This window comes from Myotis daubentonii, chromosome 14 (genome assembly GCF_963259705.1).
Source record: "Myotis daubentonii chromosome 14, mMyoDau2.1, whole genome shotgun sequence".
NCBI lineage: Eukaryota > Metazoa > Chordata > Mammalia > Chiroptera > Vespertilionidae > Myotis > Myotis daubentonii.
The window spans coordinates 36,182,376-36,204,915 of NC_081853.1; the positions used below are offsets into that span (position 1 = coordinate 36,182,376).

The following is a 22,540-nucleotide window of genomic DNA, read 5'->3' on the forward strand; positions in this document are numbered from 1 at the left end:
TGCAGCGGCCCCGTGATCGTGGGCTTCGCTTTAGGCCCAGGCAAGGGGCCCCTAGCTCCTGGGACTGCCAGCTTCGACCGTGCCCAGCTCCCATCGCTGGCTCCACCCCTACTTCCTGCTATCACTGGCCAGGGCGGAAAAGGCACCTGATTCTCCGATCATGGCTGGGGGGCAGGGCAAAGGCGGCCCCAGGGCCACCTTTGCCCTGCCCCCCAGCTCTTAGCTCCCCCCCTGGGTTTCCGATCACTGTCAGTGGCAGGGGGCTTCTTCCTGCTTTCCCTTTCGCCTTCCTGCATTGTGCCTACATATGCAAATTAACCGCCATCTTGTTGGCAGTTAACTGCCAATCTTAGTTGGCAGTTAATTTGCATATAGCCCTGATTACCCAATGAAAAGGGTATCGTCGTATGCCAATTACCATTTTTCTCTTTTATTATATAGGATGTATTCCATAGTCGTCCTGCATGTTTCCAAGTCCTCTCCTTGTACAACGAACTGTAAATTCGGTAGCAGGTTCTGAATTCATGTTTGCGACAGATTGTATCGTTCAAAGATGGTCACAACACTATGTTTCACCCAGCATGGTCTGCTAGAACCCTGCCACCACGTCACCCAGAGGCAAAGTCCACGTCCCTCTATTTGAACCAGTATGGGCCCCCACCAAGGAGAAAAGTCAAAAGGAAGCCATGTGACTTTTGAGGCCTGGTCATAAACATTCCAGGAACTTCCTTGTTCTCTTGGGGTGCTTGCTCTTAGAACCCAGCCATCGTGTTTCAAGGGAGCCCAACCAGTCTGTGGAGAGGCCTTCAGGCGGCTGTGTAAGTGCACCATCTTGAAAGTGGACAACCCTCCCCCCCCACCTCCGCCCCGCCATTCACCCACTGACAAGCATCCCAGCTGATACCATGTGGAGTAGAGATCAGCCAAGTTCTGCCCCAGTCTTGCCAAAGTCTCTGCCAACTCCTGCCCAACTTATAAATCCGTGAGCAAAATAAATGACTGCTGTTGCAAACCACTATAGAGTTTTGGGATGGTTTGTTACAAAGCAATAGTGATCCTCTTAGAATACAGTCACCCTCACTAATTCATACCGATGGGAAGACACCAGACTGCAGTAATTTCTTAAAGTAACACCCACAGCCCTTTATAAGGGATGCCGTTAGCAGTTCTCTCAAATATGCAGACATGTAAACAAGGATAACACAAGTACTTTCGAGGAGTGGGCCCTTTGGGACATGCTTTAGTGGAGAACAAGAGCAATGTGTTATTAGCCTCTGTTCGTGATGATGCATCAACAAGCAGGTACCCTGAGGTAAGCCCCGCCCCCACAGCATGCCCTACATTATTAATCGGCTAAGCCAACCTGGAGGAAAACTCGGGCATAATTCTCGTTTGTGACAAGTTACAAACGCATAGCACATGAATTAATGATGATGTTTTACTATTCAAGAGCGACACAGAATGATGCCCACACTCCCTGGCACCACTGGAATCAGAAAGAGGCACAGGGGCCCCCCTGGTGCTTGAGGCTTAGGAAAAAAACCCAGCTGTGTTATTCTTCAGGCGCCATAAAGAGAATCTTCCACGGTCCTCTGGGGAGTGTCTCAGTGAGCAACTGCATCTCTCATTCAAAATGGGAAGCCACTGAAATGAAGTTTCTACACCAACTGAATAATGAAGAGTTCCATGAAGAACTAACTTAATTTCCAGCAGGAAGAGACTTATACATGTTCTTTAAAAGTTTCCCACCTTTTCCGGTGTTTTTCTTCTACTCCCTAAACCCTCCATCCCAACCTTTTTATCTCTGAAGGAGCCTTTTCAATAAAAGCTTCTTGGGCCCTGGTCGTTGAGGCTAAGTGGTTAGAATGTTGGCCCGGACACTGAAGGGTCTCGGGTTCAATTCCTGGTCAAGGGCACATACCTGGGTTGCAGGTTTGATTCCAGGCCTCGGTCAGGGTGCATGTAGGAGGCAAGTAATCAACATCTCTCACTCACATCAATGAGTGAGATAGTTGGACAAAATTCTGCAGATTTAACCTCCTACCCACTCATTCTTTTTTTTAACATATATTGAGTACCTACTAGGTTATCAGGAACTGTTTCAGAAGCTGGGGACATAGCAGGGAAGAAATAGACAAGGACCCTTGATGTGAGATATAATTACTCACATCATACCTCTCTCTCTCTGTCTCTCTCACTCTCTCACTCCCTCTCTCTCTTCCTCCCTCTTCTTCCCCCTCCAATCAATGGGGGGGAAAATCCTCCAGTAAGAATTAAGAATAAGTAAATAAAAGCTTCTTGGACTGCCTTCTGCTCAATAACACCCTATCACCCCACCAATAACATCCCTACTTAAAGAAAATGTGGCCCTAACCAGTTTGGCTCAGTGGATAGAGCATCAGCCTGTGGACTCAAGGGTCCCAGGTTCGATTCCGGTCAAGGGCATGTACCTTGGTTGTGGGCACATACCCAGTAGGGAGTGTGCAGGAGGCAGCTGATTGATGTTTCTCTCTCATTGATGTTTCTAACTCTCTATCCCTCTCCCTTCCTCTCTGTAAAAAATCAATAAAATATATTTTTTTTTAAAAAAAGAAAATGTGGTATGTGTATACAATGGGATATGATTCAACCATTAAAAAGAAGGGAAGTCTGCCATTTGCAACAATGGACCTGGAGGGCATTATGCTGAGTGAAATAAGTCAAACAGAGAAAGACAAATACTATATGATATAACTTACATGTGGAACCTAAAAAAGTCAAACTCACAGAAGGAGAGAATAGGATGGTGGTTACCAGGGTCTGGTACAAACTTGCTGTTATAAGATGAGTATGTTCTGAGGATGGAATGTACAGCATGGTGACTATAGTTAACACTACTGTATTATGTAACTGGAATTTGCTAAGAGAGTAGATAATATTCTCACCTTCCACAGAAAATGGTAAATGTGGATGTTAACTATGTACTGGTCATTTAACAATATATAGGTTTATCATATCATCATGTTGTACATAATAAACTTACATAATATTGTCAATTATATTTCAATCAATCTGGAAAAAAAATCCCTACTCCCTCACCCATATAACATCCCTGCCACCCCCACCAATAATATCCCTAACACAGCAAACAGTAATGTCCTACTACCCATCCTTGCCAGATACCTTTTAATCCTAGGCCTGCTGCTATGGGGCTAACAGAATGAAGATAGATTGGGAAGTAATCAGTTATTCGGGAAACTTTGGTTAAATCTATTTTCTCTTATTGCTTAGGCTAGATTTAGAATAATCAGTTATTGGAACTCTTGGGCCATTTGTCCAAACCCATATCTTGGATTACTTGTATAGATTTCAGCACCACCCACATAATGGTAATCTATCTTATTTTTCAGTATTTTAAACACTTAACAAGTCAGAAGTGATCCAACAAATTAATCATTTAAGTTTAGACTTTCCTCACAATAGATTTTTTTTCCATTGAAGTGTCAGAAGGAAACGTTTACTTTTAACCCTAAGGGGAAAAAGCTTGTAAAAAATAAAAGCCCTTATCTTGAACCCCAATTATAATTACTACTTAAGGGGAAAGACAAAAATGGCTATCAATCAACAAACACTGATTTAACAAATACAGAGCACAGCAAATGCTAAGATATGCCCAGAAAATTTCATAAAATGAAGGCATATGGCACTAAAATTCAGCATGCCACGATCCTAAAATATGAATTAATAAAATAAGCCTCTGGAGAAATCATTGAAAAGCTGGGTTCAACCATAGAATCATAGAATACTGCAGATTATCAATGTGCAAAAGCCTCATTTTACAGGGAAGAAAACCAAGAATTCCAGAAGGCCATGTGCCCTGCATAACTGACTACCCAAGTTATTAAGTAGCAGTTTTCCTTTTCTGGAATCAGGAGAAAATTCTGGAACTGGGCTTTTAAAGTTCCAGATTTCTCCTTGAGGAGGTAAGTCAGCTTCAGTAATTGGGTACTTTATGTCTAAGAACACTCCCTCCTCTCCTTCCCCCAAGCCATCCTCCACACTGCAGACTCATCCTAATGGGGTCCAGCTCTGGGAGTGGGAATTCTCCCCACAGCAGGAAAGGGTTAAACCTTACAGGGGTTTATCTGGCTCTAAAACCCGCAGGAAAAAGTGCACATCAACTCAAGCAGTAAAAGTGAAACCTCCCAGTTTGGGGGGGAAGATATAACAGGCAGCCTAACTGCCTGCCAGGATACATTCCATTTCTCAGATGAGACACCCCACCCGGACACCCCGCCAGGTTAATCCAGATTCCCACGCTCATTATCTGTGCTGGATGCCAGACAGCTCCGGCAGGCAGGAGGTCTCACTGAGCTGGGATGCTCAGCACCTCGCAACAACGCAGATGGGAAGGTTCAACCTGTGCTGTAAACCCGTCAGCTTCCACATGTGTCCACTGACAGTGCATAATTAGCACCCAGAACATGTCCCATCTCATAAAGCACGTCCTAGTACATACATACTCTTTATGCACATAGGCCACTTAAGAATCTTTCCTGGTGATAACAGCAAATTGCGCATTTGTAAACGTATCTGCTGGGAAGTATGAAGTAGAAGGGGATGACATACAATCCTCAGAAGTCACTTCCTCAACAAGTCTCAACCACCCCTAAACATGAAAAAAGCTTCTGCAAGTTACAGGAAAAAGAAATGGTAGGAGTGTCCGTCCACCTCGTCATCATTGCATCAGCTCTGAAAGCATCTGTTGCCATACAACTGTGACATCTTTCAAGCCCTGGAAATTCATGGGCTGCCACCCTCTCATGTCACAATTATCCCCTGAGCATCTACTATATGACCTACACTCTTCTCTGCATGGAAAAAAAGAGACGGTAAATAATCCTATATAATAAAAGCCTAATATGCTAACTGTCCGGTTGTCCGTTCAACCAATCAAAACATAATATGCTAATGATATGCTAAGACCACTCAACTGCTTGCTATGATGTACACTGACCACCAGGGGGCAGATGCTCTGACCAGTAGGTTAGCTTGCTGCTGGGGTCTGGCCAATCGGGACTGAGGGAGACGGGCCGGACACGCCCTGGAGCCCTCCGGCAGTCCCTCCCCGACTGGCCAACCTCCCACATTCCTCCCAGGCCCCAACCATGCACCGGTCGGGTCCCTCAGTCTGGCCTGCACCCTCTTGCAATCTGGGCTGAGAGACTGCCCCCCTGCAGTACACGATTTTCATGCACTAAGTCTCTAGTAAACATAATAATTAAGAATAATAAAGTATTAGGAAATGACAAAAGCTACAGATAAGAGAGAAATAGAGAAGAGTAAAGGGAATTACTATGGTGGGGAGCGGCAGGGGATAAGGTGCTTAAAAAAAAAAATGGTGGGCAGGTGCTGGCCAGTACACCAAACGGTTGCCAGTTCAATTTCCAGTCAGGGCACACAGTGGGTTTTGGGTTCGGTCCCCTGTTGGGGCACTTATGAGAGGCAACCGATCGATGTTTCTCTTTCACGTTGATGTTTCCCTCTTTCTCTCTCTCCCTCTTCCTCTCTCTAAAATCAATAAGCATATCCTAGGGTAAGGATAAAATAATAACAATAAAAAAATAAAAAAATGGTAGACAGGGTGGGCGGATGTGCTGGAAGGTGAACTTGAACGAAGATTGGAAGGAAGTGAAGGAGTTAGCCACGCGGATATCTGGGGGAAGAAGATCCATAAAAGTTATCTCCCCTGCTAAGAGTTAGACCATATTCAGCAACCACAGCATGCTGACCTGGTCACAGTAAGCTGGATGGGGAAATACACAATCCACCAACAATCACACACTGCATCTCCTGGATATACCCTGTATATCTCCTGGGTTTTACCACCCAGGTGCCAGTCCTTGGACAACAGGGATAACTTTATACATGTACAGACTTTCACAGAGGTTCTCACAATACACGAACTCTCACTTTGTCCTGAATGGCAAAATGCTTACCGGGAAGCCCTGGCTGGGTGGTTCAGCTGCTTGGAGCGTGTCCCATACACCAAGAAGGTTGCTGGCTCGATTCCTGGTTAGGGCACATATCCAGAAGGGATCCCCTTTGGGGATCGTCCGGGATGCAGCCAATCACTCTCTCTCCCTCACTCTCTCTCTAAAAATCAATAAAAACATATTATTTAAGAAAATACTTACTAGGGAAAACACATTAACCAAGCGAGTTTGGGATGTTTACTGAAATCATCTGATGGACTTGATTTTTAAAAAGAAGGAAAAGACTTTTAACGAAAATTTAAAATAATTCCTATAGCGTGAGAGAAAATTTTGGTTGTTGCAGTAAGCAATCTTCTTTTTTTAAATTTTATTTTTCAATTTTTTAGTTTCCAGTCAACATTATTTTGTATTAGTTTCAGGTGTACAGCATGGGTGTCAGGTAATCCTATACTTGACAAAGTGTTCTCCCCAATATGTCCAGTGCTTCTTAAATGAAGATAGCTTTTTAAAAGAAATGCCGGAATTTTAGAGACAAATGAAAATAAGCTACTGGGACACCAATGAATCTCAGACAGTGTTGAGCAAAGATGCTTTTTATAAAAAATTCCACTTATATAAAGTTCAAAGCCACGTGAAGCTAACCTTTGACATCAGAAATTAGATAGAGGCTAGCTTTGGGGCAGAGAGGGAAAGTGACGGTAGAGGTGTGCTATTTCCCACCCTGGGTGCTGGTTACATAGAGGTATGTTCATTTCAGGCAAACTCACTGAGCTGTACACTTATGATACATGCCCTCTCTTGTTACTTATGTTATCTTCAATAAAATGAGATTTTTCTTTTTCTGAAGAGCAGTGCAGCGAAAGTGCTTACATTATGGTGATTTCACACAGGAGCTGGAGAGCAACGGTCCTACTGCTAAATCAATGAGCATTTATGACTTAGGATAGAGTGTTTAGTGATAGCATCATTCATTAATTTTAAAAGCACTGAATTCCAAGCAAACTGGAGGAAAGTAAATATGATGAGCTGGAAACCTGTGCTACAGGCCCCCAAAGTCACTCTGGTGATGATAAAGACACTGAAGGCCAAGATCGTGAGGAGTGTAGAAATAAAATGGTTTCAGGAAATGTAAACGTGGGAAACAAAAGCACAATTTCCAAGTGTGTATGTGTGTGTTTTTCAGGTAATGTAAAAATACATGTACAACTAAATTTATTTTAAAAAGAAATTTAGTTATTTCAAATATATTCCTAAAAGTTATATAGCCAAGTTTTGGCCCCAAACTCTCAGTTGGATCTTTTTGTGGGGAAAATTGCCTTTGGTTATCCAATATAAGCTATATACTACTCGTGTTTCTTGTGGCTGACAAGACTCATAATCACAAATATTTTGTATCAACTTAGAAAACATGGGAAACCAAAAACTGTTTGAATAAATGAACCCTACAGAACCATGCTGCCTAAGACAGCTGCCTCTATCCACATGTGGCTACCAAGCACTTAGAATGTGGCTAGTGTGACTAAGGAGCTGAATTTTTAATTTTTATTACATTTTAATTAATTTAAAATCAATTTTAAATTTAAAAAATTGAAGCACTATAAAATATTTTTGTTAAATACAACTTCATTTTAGAGGATATGCCACTTCAACTATTGAAAAGTTAGCATTAAGATGTGATACAAATGTAAATTATATACCAGATTTCAAAGATTCAGTTTATTAAAAAAAAAAAGAAAAGTAAAACATCTCATTACATGTTGAAAAAGTAGTATTTTAGATATATTGGGTTAATTAAAAATCCATTACTAAAATTAATTTCACTTCTGTTTTTACTCTTTAAACGTGGCTACTAGAAATTTTAAAATTACATAGGTGGCTCAAATTATATTTCTATTGGAGAGTGCTGTTAAGAAATAAACTGTCACTTCTGAACAGAGAGTATAGGGGAGAGATAAAAAAAAATGAGAAGTCAAGGCTGGAGAAAGCAATATGTTTGAGGATCTGATTAATAACTGGCAGAAGAAGCTGGGGGCTGTGGGGGCTAGTCCAAGAAGCCCGTCCTTTTAAGAGACCATGGTCAGCTAAGCTGGGACTGACCCAGACAGCAGAGCAAATGTTATCTGCGATTTCACAGCCGTCAACAAATCCAATGACCTCGTTTCTGCTGACTGTGTTAGAGGATTGCTATGTCTGTGATTAAAAAGAAGAATGACAGAGGCACCGAGCACGTGTCTTTCTGGGGTGACAAAAGAGAGGAGGGGGTTTTAAATTGCCCTGCTCCAAATCTCCCCTCCGTTAGAGATTTGGGTGAGGATTAGAAAACACAGTTACACCATGTGTCTGGGTGGAAAGATTTGTTTTAATGGAACCAAGAAAATACAATAAAGTAATCGATTGATGTGCGCTTACGGCAATTCTGTACGGTTGGAGATAGCCAGGGTCAGGAACCCCTTGTGAAAAGAGAGGAGACTGGCTCTGACCACACACCCATGACCCGTGATTGTTCATGGCTGGTAATTGGTCCGTGGGTTCCTTGTTGATTTGGTGCACTTTCCAAAGCCTGCTCCCTGATATACATAGGTATTTGGGGAGGAGGAGAAGCAAGGGGAAAGTTCTTAAATGACATCCGAGAAGTGCTGAGTTAAACACAGTAAGCAGGTTTCTTACTGCAGACCTTTTCAGAGCCTTGATTCTTCTAAGGGGTACAGTGACCCTTCCCTGCAAGATGGCTTACCATGTCCAAGCTTCCCAAACACACTGGACTGCAGGCCCTCTTTTCCCGAGGAGCCCTGCGGGGTGGGCACACATCAAGAGGCACTGGCTTAGAAGAAAGAAACTCTTGCTCTTCATCCCTTTTGATTTCACTCTCGGCCAAAAAGGGACATGGCTGTCTGCCATCAGCATGGCTCAGAGGCAACAGGAGCCTGAACCTGGTCGTTATCCCAACTTGTCCATTGCCAGACAGACTCCTTCTGGGGCCATTTCAATAACTGTGGGAGCAAGATACACCCCAGGTGCCCATGGCCACAGCTGTGTCCTGAGGAAGCAGACCTTTGTCCCTCATCTGCAGGAACTCTCAGGCTGGCCAACAGCCAAGCCCACCACCTGGCCTCCGGCAAAGTTACATGAGCCTTGGCACCACCAATCTCCAACCAACAAGAAGGGGATGGAGGAGACATTAGCTTTCCCAAGGGGCCAAATGCCACCCAGGAGGGTGGAAAGGTAAGCAGGGTTCTTACTGCAGAAGAGAGAGCTATGCCCAGGTCTCATTTCTCCCTAGAACAAAGCATTCGCAGGCACAGGTCTGCCGCCTCCCCTGGTTTAATTTCTCTTTCCCTTCCAGTCTTTTGCCTTCTCTACCAGCATCTAGAATAGTTTCTGATTTCTTAGATTTGGGGCAATTTCTCTGCAGAGACCACAAAGGAATGTAGGCCTGACAGCCACAAGCTGCCACAAGCCACCAACAGGCCCCTCTCTGTTCTGCGCCCATCCAAATGCCATTTTTAGGAATCCCAAGTTCCCTTTTTTTTTTTTCCTGATTTAACTGCTAGTTCTTTGGTGATTATTATTTCATGTGATATGTGCTCTGAATGCTAGAAATTACATAAAATTGCAGTGCTTTTATGCAGGCAAGTTCTCATCCTAGTCAGATATTAAAATTTAGTCACTTAATAAAAAATTACACGAAAGAGGACAATGAAGACAGTTCAGCAAGCCCATGGAGAGAGAGGAAAAAAAGCACATTTTAAACTTGAAAGTGAAACATAAAAAGCACAACCGAGAACCATCGTATGAAAGCACAACTGAGAACCATCGTATGAATGACACAGAATCACACATAGAGTTCTGTGGGGTAAAGGGCAGTGGTTTTCAACCCAATGGCATTTTGGGTCAGGTCTCACAAAGTATGTATTTAGGAGGGGGAAGGCGACCAAAATAGCTCCCACAAAGGTCACCCATGACCTCATGCTCATGGCCATGCCACCGACAGGGTTGACACCCCTGCCTCTGAACACCTCCCTCACAACAGTGAATGCTCGAGTCTCCCAGAGCTCAGTTCCAGGCCCTTTTCCCGCTCACCCGCTCTCCCTTCCTCAGCAGTATCACCCATGACCACTGTGCCAGGACCATTTGCCAGCGGTGTCTCTGCCCTACGCTCCTGGGCCACAGAAACAAGGACTTGAGCCCTCCCCGTCTCAACAGAGCCCCCCCCCCCCCCACCACCACATTCATCAGCTGCACAGCCTGGTTCCCTCCCTCTCCACACGCCACTCTCCAATCGGCACACAGCCCCGGTGATCTGCCTGCTCCAGTTCTTGTATCTATCCACGTCCCCCCATCTCCACCACAATGCCTCCACCTAAGCTTAACTGTCTACAAAGAGCTGCTCCCAGTGTCCGCACTGAACCCACCCCTGCAAGGAGGAGGCCATTCTCAGCTTCTCCTTAAAGCTCTCCAATGGGTTTCCATTGAATTTAAGATGAGCACCCAAATCCTGAGCCTGGCCTGCTGGCTTTGCCCTGCGAGCCCCAACGAGCTCTCCAGCCTCAACACACAGCACCCGATCCTCCATCCTCTGTGGTCCAAACACAATGGCCCTCTTCCTGTTCCTCAAGGCAAACACGCTCCCTCCCAACCATGGCCCTTCTCCTCACCACTCCAGCCCGCACTCCCTCCACTTTCCCAGCGCAAATACCACTTCTCTCCGGGCCACTGCCTCTTCCTGCTGCTGGGACCCCTCGCCCATGGTGCTCCAGGGCCCTCACCTCCAGCAGGTGACACCCGCTCTGTGTCTGTGTCCTCAGCTCGACTGTGAGCCTCACGTGACCAGGGACAGTACCTGTGCTGGTTCACTAAGGGGATCCAGGAACATGGCTGCTAGGAGCCCTCAGAGATCTGTTCAAAGACACACTAACGACTGCCGGCCCCCTGATACTGGCTCTTGGATTCACGCTCTTGGATTCACGCAGGGAGAGAAAACGACGTACAAGAACTTGCCTCCTCCTGGGGGAGTGATCAAGACAAGCAGAGGACCACTTCCCTCTTCCCAGGCTCAAATTCACTTCACGGACCTCCCTGGAAAGAACAGGATGGTCGCGGGCCAATGAAAATAGGAGGAGGACAGAGATCAGGAGAGGCTGGGGCAGGAGAGAAACTTCATAAGAAAACAGAGGCCTCCAGACAGCAGCTCCCAGTTAGCTTTCCCTCCCACTGTGAAGGTTTAAGCCTGTAAACATCCTCCCCCCTCCTCCCCCAGCCTCAGCCCTGCCTCCACCTTGTATCACCTCAGGCTTCCATTAACGGTCCCTTCTCTACGGGCACCTTTCAGCTTTTAAAGATGCCCTCCTCTTACAAAAACAAAACTCCCCTTTCCCCGTACTCTGTCTTAACCACCTTTCCCTCTCTCTCCTTCTAAATTTATTTACTTTTAAACCCATGGCAGGGGTCCTCTGCCTGCTCCACCCCGTGCACATTGCTCTTGCAAGACTTATCAGTGGCCAAACCTGTGGGCCACCTGCCCAGGGGGTTCTTGCTTTTATGCTGTTTTCTAGTCTCTTCCCTGAGGTTCTGTAACACGGATGCTCTCTCCTTTCTTCCCGCTTTGTAAAAGTTCTTTCTAGTTCTTCTCTGGATCCTCTCCAGGGCCCGGCCACAGGGTTCTCCACTCCCCCCTCTGCAACCACGAGTGAGTTTTCACATCCCCCGTTCATCCTGTCCTGTGCCTTTACCAGCTCAACTAGTGGCCCATCAACATGGGGTGCTCGGCTCACTGCTGGTCAATACATGCTTTATTCCCGGCCCAGGACAAGGCAGGGACAGAACGTTAGCGTAAGCATACAGGCCCTTTCTTAGCTACTCAACATTGCTGCCATGTTTTTATTGTATTTTACAAAAAGATCACTCCTTAATGGATTGGAAAACAAACAAAACCTGGTCCTTCACCACAGACGATGTGAGAGACACCCGTCTAGATCTTGCAGTTTTTATTTTCCAGTGGTTCTGTTTACATTGGAAACGCAAGAGACTTCATAGGAACAAAGTAAAAACACTATCAACTTCTCTAAAACAAAGGAAGCCAACTAGTCAACCCAACACCAACAGAAGATCTTGTGATACTGGGTCCGTATTTCTACCAGGTAACAACGAGCCGATGGCGAGCAGTGGCTGCCCCCCTGGAGATGGGCACATGCCACTTCCTCACTGTCATCACCTGCCTGGCCCCCTGTGGGCCTCTGAGTCCGCCCCTCAGACAACTACAGCTCCATTCCTAGCCTCTTCCTGAGCTCTAGCCCAACAACCACAACTGCCTCCTGGAATGTTCCATTGAGTGTCCCACTGTCCTGAGTCCCAACATGTCCCTCCCCAATCGCATTATTGCTCTGCCCCCGATGGCTCCTCACGCTGGGTCCCCCATCCTCACAAATGGCCCCACCTCACAGACCAGCCACCTGAGGTCACCTTGGGCTTCTCTCTCCCCCTTCATGACACAGAGCATTTTAAAAAAAGATATACATTTTTATTGATTTCAGAGAGGAAGGGAGAGGGAGAGAGAGATAGAAATATCAATGATGAGAGAGAATCATGGATTGTCTGCCTCCTGCACGCCCCACACTGGGGATTGAGCCAGCAACGGGCATGTGCCCCGACCTCCTGGTTCATTGGTCGACGCTCAACCACTGAGCCACGCCGGCTGCGCAACAGAGTCTTAATGATTCTTCCTCTGTTTCTCTTTAATTTGTTTTCAAATATTTATTAAGTTCTGGAAACACAACAGCAAACAGGACACCGCATCCCTCAGCAATACCTGATGTCTCACCCTCAGCTTCCTCTCTGCCCAGCCCCCAGTCACATCCTTCCACACCAAGGGCACACTCATTCTAGAATGACACACTATTTTGCCTCCTCCCACTCTACCAGATTTGCCTTTTAAAACTGTCACGATTCTCTAGATTGGGGAGAAGGGGGAGGGTGCAGCGGGGAAAGGGAAGCCTTTTATACATAATTTTCCTTTCACTCTGAATTTGCACTAATTAAATTAGATTCTCTGCACTGCACTTGTAGAAATGAGGCTCTGAATACTCAACAATCAGCCAGAAATTAATGATGAGTCATTTATATACTGCAGGCAGAGTTTCATAATCCTAGGGGGCGGGGATCTTTTGTTTCATTAAAAGGAGCCAATGACATTTTTTAAATCAGTCAGGTTCCTTTCTTTAGAGGCCAAGGTATAAGCAACATCATCTGGTTCTCTGCAGGGTAATGCATCTAGTTTAAGTCACACACTGACTCTCTAGTTCTGGCCCATACAGTGGGACCCTCACAGGACAAGGCAAGAGTCAGCCTCGCCTCGCCTCGATTGTCTTCATTCTAAAGGCTCTGTGGTCCAGTATGAGATAAAATAAACCAGTTCTAAGTAGATCCTGCAGGTCAGTGTTAATCCCTCCATCAGAAAAGAGTGAATCTAAGGAACAGAGCCCAGAGCTAAGGGCCTGAGGGCAAAGGCCTCCACGGCTGGCCTGGACAATGGCAGGGGGTGTGACCTTCTCCCATATGCTACAGGCCTAGAGCTCCAGCCTTCACTGGGGGAGGTGTTCCAAAATCTGTCCCCATGTACCGGATATGGTTGCACCCCTCTGTCTCCCATGCCTAACCCTGCCTTCTGGCTGGGACAGCCCCACTCTCAGTCCCTGAGAGCTACACAGAAGAGATGGCATGGCCCAATGGTCACAAGTGTGGCCTCTGGGTCAGGCAGGCTGGGTTCAAATCCCAGTCATGCCTTTCCCAGGTGTAACTTTGGGCAAACAGCATAGTTTCTCTGTGCCTCAGTCTGTTCACCTGTAAAATGGGGACACGTCTTCAGAGCCGTGAGATGAGGGTTAAGAGTATAGTACATGTAAAGAAAGCCCTTTAGGACAGGGTCTGTCTGGCACATAGGGGGAGTGCCTCTGTGGTGTAAGATCTTATTTAAAATTCAAATAAACCTATCCATACTAATAAAAGCATAATATGCTAATTAGACTGGACAACCTTCCAGACGAAGCTGGGGCTGCGAGGGAAGCCTGGGTCCCGGGTGCTGGAGGAAGCTGGTTCCGGGAGCCAGGGGAAGGAAGACCTATTCCTACATGAATTTCATGCATCGGGCTTGTAGTACATACATAAATATGGGCCAGCAGCATATAATACAGTCAGAGATATCAAGTTTTTTGGGGGGGTGGGGATTGGGAGTGGGCGGGAGTGGTGGTTCTGTATTCCTGGAATTCTAGACTCTGGAGTCTAGGGCTCCAAGCCATTTCCTGCCTGGTTCACCTAAGCTGGCTTGAGTAGGACTCTTGTTTCATGTAATCAAAGAAACCCTGCCCAGAACCAGCTTCCTCCTCCCTCTGTGATCTCCCACTTCTCAGCCTTGAACCTTCAGCTCACACTCCTGCCCACACCAGGAACAGCCCTGTCCACCTCACCCCTCCATCTCCACAAGAGTCGATCCCTCCCTTTTCGGAGTCCTCATCCTATAACACATCTCTACAAAACCTTGCCCTGGCCGCCCAGCCACCGAACCTTCCCGCTCCCTCCAAGCCCAGTTACTGCCTGCAGGCGCCCCACCGTCAGAAACACCAGCCCAGGTGCCATCCCTCAGCTGTCCCAGCCCCTGGGTCAAAGCCCTCACCTCCTCTGAGCTTAGATCCCACCTGTTTAAAAGGGAGATACCACTACCAGCACAGCCTCCTGAATTGCTGTGAAGCACCAAGCAGAAACTGTGTGCAATGACTGAAAACTGTAAAGTGCCTTCCAAACATGTGAGCCCTTTCCCGGGATGCTCCGGAGATGCAAAGTAATCTGAAGACGAACCTGTCGGCTCTTTATTCCCTGTCACTCTGTCTCCTTTACACCCTCCTGGGAAAGTCCAAGGGGCCCACAGACCCACCAGCCACACAAGACAGGCTCTGGGAGTACCTGGCGGCTGAACCTTTGTCTCAAGGGAACAGAGATGGAACCTCGCAAACGCTTCCTCCCTCGAGCATTTGGTTCGAGGATGTGGAAAACACAGTCTCTCCAAGTCTGCTCATAAATCTGAATTTCAAGTGCTCTGTGGTCCGTAATAAATAATTTACATAAAGGGCCGGTTGGATGGAGCACAGCAGGATACAAGAGGGGAAATCAGGATGCAGTAGCCCAGATTTAATTTGACTGGCCCACGCGCGCAGAGAAATCCTTAGACCACGTTGAAAGGAAATAGAGCATCTTTTTACATCTCCCTTCGCCCTCTGCGGAAAATCATGATGGAGAGGGGCTGTAAATTATGGCATCTTCGGCTAATTTTACACGACACAGACACAAAACGACTTTATTTTTCCTAATTATGGAAAAGAATGAAATCGCCGGGCCCTCCTTTCTAACCATGTTCTCTCTACCCAAAGGTTCTAATTTAAAACATTTGGTAGAAAAACAATACGGGGGGCACTGTTCTTGAGAAAAAAAAGATTTGAATCACTCTGAGCTTAATTCTAATATGCGGAGAGGAACATAAGCTTCTCCTGTGTGATGGTACAATGACAAAATGAGTTAATTACCGACTCATCGCAAGACAGATGTACTTGTCATAGGAACAGGAGCCATTATTTCACACAAAATAATGACCCAGATAGAAAGTAATGACTGCAAGCTGTAGCCGCCAGTGGCACAGCTTCATCTTGGCCTAAGTGAATGGCAATTAACAAGTGCCACCCTATATACATACACAGGGACCATGCTATTCATTAAACGTGTATTTATTGAAAACACACAAATGGGTTTTAGTATATTTCTTCCCAGGAAGCTCCCGTAGTCTCCCACCCGTGTGATGACAGAAAAATTTACACTTATGTACAATTCTGCCGTCAGCTGGAACAGCTGTTGACCCCACAGAGGGGCTTTCGGTTCCCCTCTGTTCTCTGCACACACACAGTTGGTGTTTTCTCCAGAAATCCTATCCAACAGCAGAAAAGAGGATCCGAGGAAAGGGGGGCCCAGTTCCATCCATCCGTCCCTCTTCTCCTGGTTGCCATGGCCACCGGCCTAGAAACTAAAGCCACAGCCAGCACTGACAGCCAGAAATGCTGGATACGTCCAGGTCCGGCCCTCGGTCACGGGAGTGCGGGGGTGAATGGTGGGGCAGCCTCAGCACACCTGAGCTCTCCACGGCGGGAAATGGTACTTGCACCCTGCTGACCATGACCAGGAACCGCCTCTCTCTGGAGAGGAACAGAGGTGAGAGACTCCAGCACACACAACGGGAGATAAACCTGGGTAAGAAATCTCGGGCTTCCCTAGTGTGCAAGGTGTCTAGTCTGTCTGGACCCAATGATTTTTATTGAAAAAGCAGGTGCACGGCAGGTGAAAGATGGCCCAGTGGGCTTTAAAGTGTATACTTTTTGGCCCTGGCCGGGTAGCTCAGTGGGTTAGAGGTCACCCTGACACGCCAAGGTTTCAGGTTCCATCTCTGGTCAAGGCACATACAAGAAGCAACCAATGAATGCATCAACAAGTGGAACAACAAACCATTGTTTCTCTCTCTGTCTCTCAAATCAATAAAAAAAGTTTAAAGTGTATAATTTTTAAAATGCTGAAAACAAACGTAGAATGAATGAGCTAGTGTCCATGACTGATTTAAGTAATTATGAAATGAACCATCAGATCCTGATGTACACACACAGCCAGTGTGTGTATGTGTGTGTGTGTGTGGGGGTGGGGGGTGGGTAGAGTGGTGGGATAAGAGTAAACATTTTAAATAAACACTGGCTTGTCCTTCAAACCATAACTGTGAGGTTATCTCCTCTCTGCTGGATGGATGTCCATCTACACTTCAGACGCTACAGACACACAGAGCATCGAGTGCCTGCTAATCAGGCCGGAGTCTCCTTAAGACCTGATATGGGTACTTGCAACGGGTCAGCCACGCAATGATCGGGTTTGGTTAAGACACAAGCACTAAATCCCATGTGTTTAGAAGAGCATATATGACGGCGTGGCCAGAGCCTCATGCCTCCTTTTCCCCACTTACCCTCAACTATTCTCAGCATCTGAGTCTTAATTACAAAGCCAAGTCTAAAACTATTCTTCCTCCTCTCAGATGTCCCTGCCCAAGTTTATCAGAACGTTTTACTTGCAGCCATCCAGAGAAGATGGCCCTATTTATATAGACAGCTACATGAGTTCCACAAACACTTGTGTTCCCAGGCTTATGCATGGGTGAACACAAATGGCTTTCCCCCATTTCTTAAGTCATAATCTGAATTTTACCAGAGTAAAATTACCGGAAATTTTGACCTGAGAGATCATCTGATTCCTAGTCTACAGTCTAGGGCCCTCCCCCGCCCCCCGGCCCTGCCATACGTGAGTGGTTATTCCCCAGACCTTGTAAACCCTGAACACTCAATAAAGGTTGAAGGGGAGGGAGGGAGGCAGGAAGGGAACAACAACAGGAATCACCCGGTGTTTAAAGGGACAATCTAATTATTTCACTCTGCTGCAACATTCCTCTCAACAGCCTCCCACTGCTTTTACAGCCCAGTCCTGGCCCCTTCTCCCACCCCTGACACACATTCCCTTTCTTCCCCAAGGTCCACTTGTCTTTGGATGCCCCTCGGCTCCCTCCTGCCTCAGGCCCTCACACATGTTGCTTCCTCTGTTTGGAGGGCTCCCCAGGCTGCCCAGCCCCATCACCAGATAACCACTCCTCATCCTTCTGTCACAGCTCAGGTACCTCCTGATGCCCAGACCACACCATGTGGCTTGTTGTGAGAACAGCAGGGCAGGGGCCACACCTATTTGGGTCTCTGAATCCCAGCACCTAGGACTATTTCCAGCCCAAAGTTAGAAATGGCCAACATTGTTATTGATGAATTCCCTAGTTGACTGATTGGATCTCAAACAAATCATATCACCTCTACAGGGTGTGGAACTGTCAATTCTTGCGGAAGACTGGGGAAGGGAGAACAAGATAAGCATTAAGCAATGAACTGAGCCCCATTTGGGCAAGGGCATTCCTTCTGCAGTCAACATCATCATATTAAAGTCAAGGGGACCCTGCAATTAGGCGGCAAACCTCACGTGGCATAAAGAGGCGTTCAAAACCAGACACATTTCTGGGCAGAGACGGAATCCCCCGCAAGAAGGCAACTTTCCCTGGTACGACTGCATGCCAGTGGCCACAGGACTCTGCTGTGCTCCCCCTCCAGGAAGGGAGAGGGCTGGTGGCAATGAAGACCCACAGGACGAGGGGAATATGGGACCTGGGAGGGTCACACCACCTTGAGGATTTGAGGGGAGTCCTGGCAGTGGGGCCCTGGGCCTGTCAGCTGTTACCATCACTCCAGCCTTAAAAGACAGGGTCCAGGGTCCTGCCAGGCTGGGGGCAGGGGAGGAGCCGCATGGTTCCAGAGTCAACTTCAGCCTGAGCCATGTGGGGAGGGGCTGCTCAAAGGCCCAGCCCGTGGAGTATGGCTGACCTGCCCCAAGCCAGCCCCTGCCTGTTCCCTCAGGGGAGAACCTGTTCGATGGCATCCTCACTGCAGGGCTCACCTTTTCAATGAACTCTGGGATGATTTTTTGGTCTGTCAGGTGAACTAAGGAGGAACAGCAATCTAATTCCAAGACGTAGCCTTCATTGTGCAGATCAGATTTCTGAGATCTGAAGAGAGAGGGGAAAACACATAAGCAACGATTACAATTTTGCACAGTATTAACGAAATGGAGGTGTTTAATAAAACCCAAAATTATTTTCTGAAAGCAAATGCCAAGCCCTAACTGGTTTGGCTCAGTGGATAGAGCGTCGGCCTGCGGACTGAAATGTTCCAGGTTCGATTCCAGTCAAGGGCATGTACCTTGGTTGCAGGCACATCCCCAGTAGGGGGTGTGCAGGAGGCAGCTGATCGATGTTTCTCTCTCATCAATGTTTCTAACTCTCTATCCCTCTCCCTTCCTTTCTGAAAAAAATCAATAAAATATATATTTTTTAAAAAGGCAGTGCTGAAAAATAACTTATGGTAAACAACTCGAATAATATAGAGAGAGCTACATCATGCAAAAAACCTCCCACACAAATCATCAGTAAAAAGACATCATTCTAGAATGATCAGGTTAACACAATATGGCTTACATATTAAACAACACCCCCCCCCCCGCCCTGCAACACACACACACATATACACACACACTCCAGTAATGTATCTTTAATACATTAGCTGTATCCCTAATTTTTTTTTTTACTTTTTTCTGAAGAGAATACATTCACATATTCATCACTTACAAGGCTTTAAATGGCTCAATCCCCACAGAAGACAATCTGGAAAAATCTATCAAAATTAAAGAGGCAGTAAGAAAAGACTGTAAGGCAACGAGAGAAGAACTTCTGGGAAAAGAGTGGAGGGTCAGAGCAGAGGTGTGCAGGGCGCCCCTGCCCCTGCCCCTGCCCCACGCAGGCAGTCGGGCTGCCTCCCCCTTTCCCACCAGATGGACATGCACGGACACAATGCTATGCACATGCAGGAGAACCAGAGGCAAGTGGTCACCAGGACATTCTGCCGCTGCAGCCATTCCTTTCAGGGCTTCTGTGGGACACTAACTTGGGTCTGAACTCCTGGAAGCCACATGGCTGCCAGAATTGAAGGTGATTCTTACAATAGGAAGTGGGACTGTAGCTAAGGGACAGGACATGCTCTTTCTTCATGGGGAGCAGGACTTAAAGACGAAGCCTGGGCTCTGTCCAGGACTCACACCACAAGCACAGCCACTCTCCACCGAGGGGATGACAAGCCCACTTACGAGGAGTCCACCAAAGAGGGACCCATGCCAGCCCCTGTGAGTGCAGGGGTAGCCAGAAAATTCTTTAAAAGTGGGCACTGTCACAACGCACCCCACCAAAATAGTTTCCGCAGGAATATTTGCTATAATAATTTTTAAAAAAGAATTCCTAAGATTCTTATCTATCAAACAAGCAATTTACGCTACTATTAACCATGTGGGCATGATTTACATGAAACTCAAAAGTGAAAATATTAAAGAGGATTTGGTTTTCCCCAGGTGTGTAACTGTGATTGGGCAAGCAAGCACCAACAGCATATTTTGACTTTATTGTTCCTTCTAACATATCCTTTCACGAGTAGGGAATGAGGCACAAAACTTTTGAAATATAAAAGATTCCAATGATTCCAAACTGCTCAAACTGGGATGAGCTAAGCCAAAAAAATAAGCCAATTCTGCACCCTACCCTTCTTGCCTAAAAATTTCATCAGAGATTAGATTCATGTTCTCATTCTCCCCCTACCTTTTTATTCCCCTTCCCCCTCCACAAACAAAAGACATATGAAGAACTACGGGCAGGAGATTCCAGACTTTTGAAAGAGAAGTCTTGGTCATGACATACTGTCATATGTTTTGTGTGGGTCTCAGACAACAAAGATAGGCGTGGGAGGAGGAGGAGCGTTCTCAGATGTGAAAGCCCAGCTGCTCTGTCACATGGAGACGAATGCCAGACTGTCTGAGGTTATTTATAAATACCCATTGAGATTCGAAAGGATTTCGGCTGAAAAATAGTAATCATCAAGTCAACACTGTATTTACTTGGTTAAACACCCATACAACGAAGGGAGGCAAGGAGAGTCTAGCTCTAAGCAATTCACACCCAGATTCGTAAGAGATCATCTTTAGTTCAGGATCTAATAACTACCATCTTTGCTTCTGGAACAAGAGGGTCTATGCAAAGAAACACAGCTCCAGTTCATCCTGTCAGATAATTAACTCAGCTACTGAACTGGAAGGAGTATAAAAGATCAACAAAAATCAGCATTATTACAAATTTTCTAGGTGAAACATAAAAAAACCACATCTCGGTCTATAGTCTCTTGGTAAAGTAAATCGAATGCATACTGGAGGAAAAGATGAGCATTTATTAAGTCTCCCCTTGCCGTTAGGAATGATCTCCACAATCTGTAATGAAAGGACAGTCACACTGAAGAGTGAAGGGGAGAAGAGGTGGCAAAGACTCCCAAATCCTCTGAGGACAGGTATGGGTTGCCCGAGCCTTCGAAGTCAGCACTCTGGGAAGGTGCTGGGCCAGAGCCGGTTGCGGGCACAGTCACATAGAAATCCTCCCCCTGCCATGAACCCTGTGAAAAACAGTATCAAATACACAGGCAAAGGACTGCCTGCGGGCTGCCGGAGGGAGTTTCTAGGCTCCTCAGCACTGGGAGCTGGTAGTAATGGTTACTGTGGTGAACATACCCTAAGGTGACCCCCAAGTGATCTCCACCTCCTGGAGTTCAAGGCTTTGTGTAAGTCTTCCCATTGAGTGGGGGCAGGAGCTGGGACTTGCTTCCAATCAGCAGAACACAGCAAAGGGGATGGGATGTCACGCCCATGGTTACGTTAGGCAGTAAGACTGCAGCTAGAGACTCCCCTTGCTGGCTCTGAAGAGGTAAGCTGCCGCGCTGGGAGAGGGCATGTGGCAAAGAGCTGTGGACAGCCCCTGGACAACAGTCAGCGAGAAACAGGAATCTCAGTCCTACAACTGCAAGGAGATCAATTCCACCAACAACCTGGGGGAGCTTGGAAACAGGTCTTTTCCTGGTCGAGCCTCTGATGAGGACACAGACTCAGCCAACACCTAGAATGCAGCCGGATGAGAACACAGATAAGCAACAGAAAGTGTGAGATAATAAATGTATGTTGTTTTGAGCCACCAAGTTTGTGGTAATTTATTACAGAGCATAGAAAACTAGTAACAGTTGCCGGGGGGTGGGAAGATATTGCAGCTTCGGGCTCAGAACAGGCCTCCCACTTAGTGGCTAGGTGTAGTCCCCGGACCACAAGATCCAGTCAGACACCTGAGAGCAGCTGCTGGCCAGCCACGAGTGTTCTGTGTCACTGAGAGCAAGGACCACTCCGGCACAGAGAAGTGGACATCCCCCGGAAGATGGCAGCTCCAAGTGAGTTGATGGGAGTGTAGCAGAGATGAGAAGTAGATTCTGGATATATTTTTAAGATAGAACCCTCAAGACTTCCTTATGGACAAGTTGTGGGGTGTGAAGGAAGAAAGCAGGTGAAGATGACTCTAAGGCAGGGGTGGGCAAACTTTTTGACTCGAGGGCCACAATGGGTTCTTAAACTGGACCGGAGGGCCGGAACAAAAGCATGGATGGAGTGTTTGTGTGAACTAATATAAATTCAAAGTAAACATCATTACATAAAAGGGTACGGTCTTTTTTTTTTTTTTTTTTAGTTTTATTCATTTCAAACGGGCCAGATCCGGCCCGCGGGCCGTAGTTTGCCCACGGCTGCTCTAAGTGTTTCTTCCTTGGCAACTGGGAGAATGGATGAAGTTGCCACCACTATGACAGGGAAGGCTGTGGGTGGCGCAGGCTTGGGGGAAGATCAATAATTACATTTCAGATGTGCTGAATTTGACATATCAAGCAGATATCCAAGTAGATATGTCAGTAGACAGTTTAATACACATTTGAGTCTGTACTTCAGGAGATAGGGCTAGAGATGTAAATTAAGGGTTACCAGCTTCCAGATGATATTTAAAG

The 22,540-nt window shown here is 46.5% G+C and overlaps 1 protein-coding gene across 1 annotated transcript in view; it reads right to left on the bottom strand.

Annotated features, from left to right (window-relative positions):
* Positions 1–22,540, bottom strand: part of RFTN1 (raftlin, lipid raft linker 1) — a 175,570-nt gene that overhangs the window by 65,940 nt on the left and 87,090 nt on the right. Inside the window, exon 4 of the mRNA XM_059664045.1 lies at positions 18,534–18,642. Coding sequence (XP_059520028.1) covers positions 18,534–18,642 — 109 coding nt within the window. The remainder of the gene's footprint in view (positions 1–18,533; positions 18,643–22,540) is intronic.